The 6,000-nt window shown below is 36.2% G+C and overlaps 1 protein-coding gene across 2 annotated transcripts; it reads right to left on the reverse strand.

Moving 5' to 3' along the window:
• Positions 1 to 1,359: 1,359 nt before the first annotated feature.
• On the reverse strand, positions 1,360 to 5,389 carry LOC18443475 (uncharacterized). 2 transcript variants are annotated; one of them, XM_020672989.2, is made up of 3 exons: positions 4,967 to 5,389; positions 2,546 to 4,761; positions 1,360 to 1,715 (listed from the first exon to the last, which is right to left on the reverse strand). In XM_020672989.2, the coding sequence occupies exons 1-3, from the start codon at positions 5,052 to 5,054 to the stop codon at positions 1,626 to 1,628; spliced, it is 2,394 nt and encodes a 797-aa protein (XP_020528648.2). In that variant the 5' UTR covers positions 5,055 to 5,389; the 3' UTR covers positions 1,360 to 1,625. The 2 variants fall into 2 exon arrangements, with proteins under 2 accessions (XP_020528648.2, XP_088723178.1); XM_088867052.1 differs by having other exon boundaries at positions 1,360 to 1,718.
• Positions 5,390 to 6,000: the final 611 nt, after the last annotated feature.

Below are 6,000 nucleotides of genomic sequence, written 5' to 3' on the forward strand. Positions count from 1 at the left end.
AGGTTGGGATTTAGAAAGGACATGTCTTTTTTAAATTTGTTTAGGCCAAAAAAATAGGTTTAAAATGGACAAAAATTATTCTATGGGATTAGAAGATATAAAACTTAATATTTTTAGGGGATATATCCTCGTACCTTTATTTTTGGTTTTTATATCTCAATAGACCCAAATATTCAAAAAATATGTCCTAACCCCTTGATTAACTTTACTCACTTTTAACTATTTTTTTAGCCCTAATAAATATAAAAAATACATATTCAATCTAAACCCTTCATTTCTTTACGTGATATATTCCCCTCAAATTTCTCTCTTTTTCTAACATTCACCCTATTTGTCTCTCTAATGGGGGAGAGAGTGAGTGAGAAACACGGGGGGCGAGAGAGTGGAAAAATAGGTAGAGAGAGAGATTTAGGGGAATATCACGTGAAGAAAGAGAAATGATGGTGTTTAGAAAGGATATATGTCTTTCTTATATTTGTTTGGAGGCAGAAAATAGGTTTAAAGGGGATAAAGTTAGTTTGGTGGTTAAAAGATATATAACTTAGAATTTTTATGACCCAAGATATATTTTGAAACATTAGTTCTATAGAGATATAAAACTTAAAAATGGAGGATATGTAGATATTTTCCCATATTTTTATGTCCCTTTAAATCTTAAGTCTATTGAAAAATGAAACCTAAAAATAAAGGATAAAGAGATATTTTCTCTATAGTTATTTTCAAGCATGCATTTCTACATGTGAGGGCTTGGCCGCATGCTAACCGTTTCTAATTTATTAAGAGCTGAACTATTTAATATATTATTAATTTTTTATTTAATTTAAAAGGATTCATCAAAATACACATTATCAAGTGTTGGAATAATAGTAGAAAAGGGAAAAAATTTGAGCAATATTGAACAAATTGATAAGTTAGGTACATTTTGAGTAATTTCCCATATTTTTCCAAAAATTAAAATTCAAGTTTATTACATGATCCAAGCTATCCAAATTCATTCAGATGTCGGGTGCCAATGAGAATGGATCTTGGCTGTACTGTTGTCATGCAAAACATCTTTTGTCCATCTCATCTTGGACTCCTAATACTTGTGCATTTGTAATGGCAAATAACTGTTTGATCTTATCAAGGACAAATTTCTTAGAGAACTTAGATTCACACTAGTCTTTATCCCCGGGGACAAATTTTCTTGGAGAACATTTAAATGCACACTATTTGTTATATGGGGGTGTTCTTGAGAAAGCAACAACTTCCTCCTCAAAGAAAAAAGATCTTTTGTCCTCCCAACTAGTTACAAAGTATGTTATGGAATTATTTTCTAGTTTCCCATTTCACCCACCCACTCACCATTTCCAACAATACTTTGGTTTAATTCTGATTTTGCATGCTGCCATGGACCTTCATTGACAAGAAAAGGCGAATTCAGATTGATGAAGCTTCTCATCTATCCAAAATAAACATCACAGCATAGCATATGATGATCCTGAATCAAAACATTCAGCCAGGAAACAGAAGTGGTTCCTTGTAGCAGGCAATAAAAAAATTTGAAAGAGTAAAGAATAAATGAAAACAAAGGTCAGTGAGGATCATGGCAACGATAGCTTGCAACTGCAATAGAGGACTGGTTTTCATGGAGATGTGAACTTCTTGTGTAATCTGTTAGACCGTCTCACAGGTGTAGTCACAACCTCATTCACCTTCTCTTCATCTCCATTCTTCTGCTGCAAAAGCCAAGCAAGAGAACAAAACAAATTTTATTTCCTTTGAAAACTTGAGAGAGAGAGAGAGCATTCATGAAGAAAACCCAATTTCTCTTTGAAACTCAGATTCCCTATTTGAAGGTAAAAGAAGCAGAAAACTCCAAATTCTCTTTTCATTTTTTGGTTTCTCATATTGAACAAGCTAAAAAAGGAAATAGTAGAGGCTGCATAGCTTTGTGAAGGGATCCAAAGTTCCACATTTTAATGTTTTGAAAGAAAAAAGAAACAGAAAAAGGCAGTGGATGTAAACATTTAGACCTCCCCCCCTCTTCAATGAGTGGGGCAGAAAACTCAGTGAAAAGCCAATTTCCTCCTCCATTTCAAGCATTAAACCGTGGAAAGCCCATGAGTGGGACAGCTTTTTATTTTTATTTTTACATTTTTTTTCATTTTTTTATTTTTAATACCCTGAGTTGTCACACATTACCAAGCCCTTAAACAGTGTATTGGGACTCGATTTTAGGTTTGAATTTACCTTTAATACTTTTTTTTCAACTTTTTTTAATTTTTGTATTCCAAGTCCTGAGCCAAGTAACTCACCTTGGCCAGAGTGGCAAAAGTCCCTGGTTGATGTGAGTTTCTGTAAATTGGGTTTAAAAATGAAAACCGAAAACCGTTTTGGACTTCATTCCTAAAATGAATAACATGTTGCTTTTCTATTTCCATAGAATTGAGAAAATATGAGAGAGTGGGAGAGACAGAGCGAGAGAGCTCAATTGCCCTTGAATTCTAAAACTCACAACGAAAAAGCAAAATTCACTGAAAATCATGGAGGAATTCAACCTTACCTTTCGCCTCAAAATCTTCTCTTGAGTGGTAAAGCTCCCATAAGACGAAGAACCAGCTGACGAATGCTCCGAGTATTCAATTTTCGTCATTGCAGAGGAAACACTCTTTCTTCTCAAACCTCTTCCTGAAATTTTCTCCTCACTCTCCCTCTCTGCTCCCTTTGTTTTCGAAAGAAGGCTCAAACTCTTTCCTGATTCACTCATTTCTCTTGATACATGTTCTCCAAGGAACCCTACCTCTGTCTCTTGAGCCTGATAATGTGAGCTCTCATGGAATTGAGAAAGAGAAGAGTTCTTCTCAGAAATCCTGACTCCATTAGCCACCAAAGAATTCGACTTCCTAATCTCCTCGTTTCGGTTTTCCGCATCTTCCATAGAAAGTTTCAGTGGAAGCTCCTTTGTAGGTTGCTTTGCTTGCTTAAAGAAGCAAAGAGGAGCCAAAATGGAAGCTAAAAGAATTGATATAACGAATAATCCAGCTCTTGTTTTCACCTGAGACATTTTCTCTCTCACCCATCTTCGTATCCCCGTGGCATTCTCCAAAAGAATTTCTTCTCTTTCCAAATTTGAGCTTATTTCATTTGATTCAAATTTGGTTTCAGAAACCAGTGAATTTTCAGTGACAAGAGATTCTGATTCGTTTTCTAAAGCTAAATTTTCTTCAGTTTTTGGAGAATTTGGTATCTCTGAATGAGAATCCTCTAAGCTAGAATTATCCATTTCATAAGTTTCTTCTGATTCATTATCCCAAATTTCATGTTCAGCCCTTTCTTCTTCCACCGATTCTTCGAGAGAATTTCGCATTTCACTCACCACAAAATTTCCATCCTCAGAACTTGCATGGAAAGCACTGGCTCCATTGGTTTCTTCTTCTGCCTCAAATTCTAGAGTTCCATGGTTATCATTTGACATAGCAGCTCCTTCTCCATCTTCCATTATTCGTTCAACATCCTCATGCGTTTCTCTCTCTTCATTTTTCGTTTCTGTAGTCTCAGACCCCTTCGTAAGGTTTGAAAAAATCATATCACCGTTCGTATTCTCAATTTGGTGCTGGAAATTTGGAACAGGGGACCCTGTTTCCTCAATGAGAGAATCTTTCTTTTCAGAATTAGAAAGAAACTTCTCACTAAACCATTCAGGGGTAATACGATCAATTCTAGAGAGAGATTCTCTGAGTTTTAGATTATACTGACCACTTACTGTAAAATCATTCACATCAGAGTTCAAGGACTGAATTCCCATGCTTTGGAAAGCATTCATCACTGGAGATCCATGCTTGTTGAGTGATGGAAACAGAGAAGGACAGTATAGAGAGAAAGAAACTATGATTAAAGCAACAAATATCGGCAAATAACGATGACCGCAACAAGAATTCCGAAAGCCCTCTTCTTCTTCATCCATTTCTTCTTTTTTTTCTTCCTCCTTTTCTTCTTCTTTTTCTTCTTCTTCTTCTTCTTCTAGCTCTGCTTCTTCATCTCTCTTTTCCTCTTCTTGGGTTAACTCTTCTCCCGAAACCCCATCAAAATTCTCTTCCTCAAAAGATTTTGTCTCTCTTTCTCCTCTCTCTTCAGTCTCTGAACCAGAAGAAAAACATGGGTCAAATTCTTGACTTTTTCTTTGAGCTTTTTCCCGGCGCAAGAAAACCTCAAGCCTCCTGTTAGGCTTGTAACGAAGAAACTGAGGCCTCGGAGACAAATAATTCGTGAGAGGATCATAAGGGAGAGAAGAAGAATCAGGGGTGTTGCCGACATTCTTATCAGAATTCATCTTCGGGGTAGAAGAACGAAAAGTAGGCGAAGAGAGAGAAGCATTTGTGCAAGGTCTGACTCTGAAGTTCCCACCTGTTTCTGAAACTGCCCCTTCAGAGTCAAAACTCTTTGGGCTCGCTCCATTTGAACCAGCCGCCTCTTCTTCCAATACTTTTCGATGAGTCTTTGAGCCCAAAATTTCAGTGGGTTTTGCAGATTCGGTGAAATTGGTACCTGGTTTCCCATTAATGGTGGTGGAGGTGTTTCTTTCTCCTAAAATCTTCTTTCTTGAAACGTTGGCCTTGGATGTTGCAGAAAAGGTGGGTGCCATGAAATTCTTTTCTCCTTTTTTAGCAGGGAGGTGTTTTCCCTTCACTGCATTCACATTAGGGATGGGTATATGGAGATTATTTTCATCGATCTCATCTGGAGTTGCTTCTTTAGAGGTCGAAGACCTTTGCGAAAAATCTGTGGTCCAAGAAATGAGGTGATGGTTGAAATCCAGTGCAAGAACTTGGAAAGAGAACACATTGAAGGCAAGAATAGAGAAGAAACCACAATAGTCAAAAATGGAGAGAGAGAGAGAGAGAGAGAGAGAGAGAGAGAGAGTACAATCAGAAAATCAATTACATAAAAATGAACATGAAATTATATACACTGGAGAAAGAGAGACCTGCAGGGGCATTAGCTGAGTGAAGAGGAGCAAAGCTTTTAGAGCTGTCAGGGGAATTGGAAGCAGCATTTGCTGAAGGCTTTTCCATGGAAGGGTCCACAACGATTCTGTAATGGCTTTATGAGTTGTGAATAGCCAGATAAAATGAGAAACACTAAACGTCAAAAAAAAAAAACACTGTAAATGAGAGAGAGAGCAGTTTTCTTTTAGCTCAACAGGAGAGAGAGAGAGAGCGGTTTTGGATCGACAGATGGGAATGCTTAGTGGTGAGTGGTGACCGTTGTGAACGTATTCAAAAAAATCGACCGTTGAGGCGTCAGTTGCTTAACCGCCTGATTGGGCCATCGGATAACATCGCCGCTGGAGAGAGAAAAAATAGATTTGGAATTGTTTAGAGAGAGAGAAGAGAATTTGGAATTGTTTATAGAGAGAGAGAAGAGATTTGGAATTGTTTAGAGAAGGGAAAGTTTTCTATGCCCCCTACAACATACAACATACAAGTTTTATGGTAGTCTTATCCAACCATCTATTTTTTATTGGAGGGTTAAGATTGCTCCAATCACAATATTAAGTGTTTTATTTTTTATTTTCTTTCTATAAACTCTTTTGACACCAAATTTTGAACGTCCATTCCTATATTAAACTCCACTAACGAAAAATATAAAAAAAAAATATTTTTAATAAAATAAAATGACCAAAATAATTGTGAAAATTCCAAAGGATATTTTAATCATTATATTTTATCAAAAAATTATTATTAATATTTTTTATAGATGCACCCCAACCCCAATAAAAAGATGGCAGTACCAAATTTCATATTTAAAATAATTGTATTAAAAAAATTAAAAATAAAATATTTTTAGATATCAGATCTAAGATCACACGATGAGTGGCTCTCTTGATAAAAAATGAAGGGCTTTCCCTTTAAGGAGAGAGAAGATATTTTAGAATTGTGTATAGAGAGAGAAGAGATTTGGAATTGTGTAGAGAGAGAGGTTTTTAAATTGTGTAACGGCTCACCAAATAGGCATTGT

Source organism: Amborella trichopoda, chromosome 5, assembly GCF_054954075.1.
Source record: "Amborella trichopoda isolate Santa Cruz 75 chromosome 5, AtrichopodaSantaCruz75HAP2 v2.0, whole genome shotgun sequence".
Taxonomy (NCBI): Eukaryota; Viridiplantae; Streptophyta; class Magnoliopsida; order Amborellales; family Amborellaceae; genus Amborella; species Amborella trichopoda.

Bases quoted from the DNA above. Each gene is read 5' to 3' on its own strand.
- LOC18443475 (XM_088867052.1), bottom strand. From the start codon at position 5,054: ATGGAAAAGCCTTCAGCAAATGCTGCTTCCAATTCCCCTGACAGCTCT. The intron at 4,762-4,966 runs GTCTCTCTTTCT...CTTGGACCACAG, and splicing joins CTCAGCTAATGCCCCTGCAG to ATTTTTCGCAAAGGTCTTCG. The intron at 1,719-2,545 runs GTAAGGTTGAAT...TGGCTTTTGCAG, and splicing joins AGAAGATTTTGAGGCGAAAG to CAGAAGAATGGAGATGAAGA.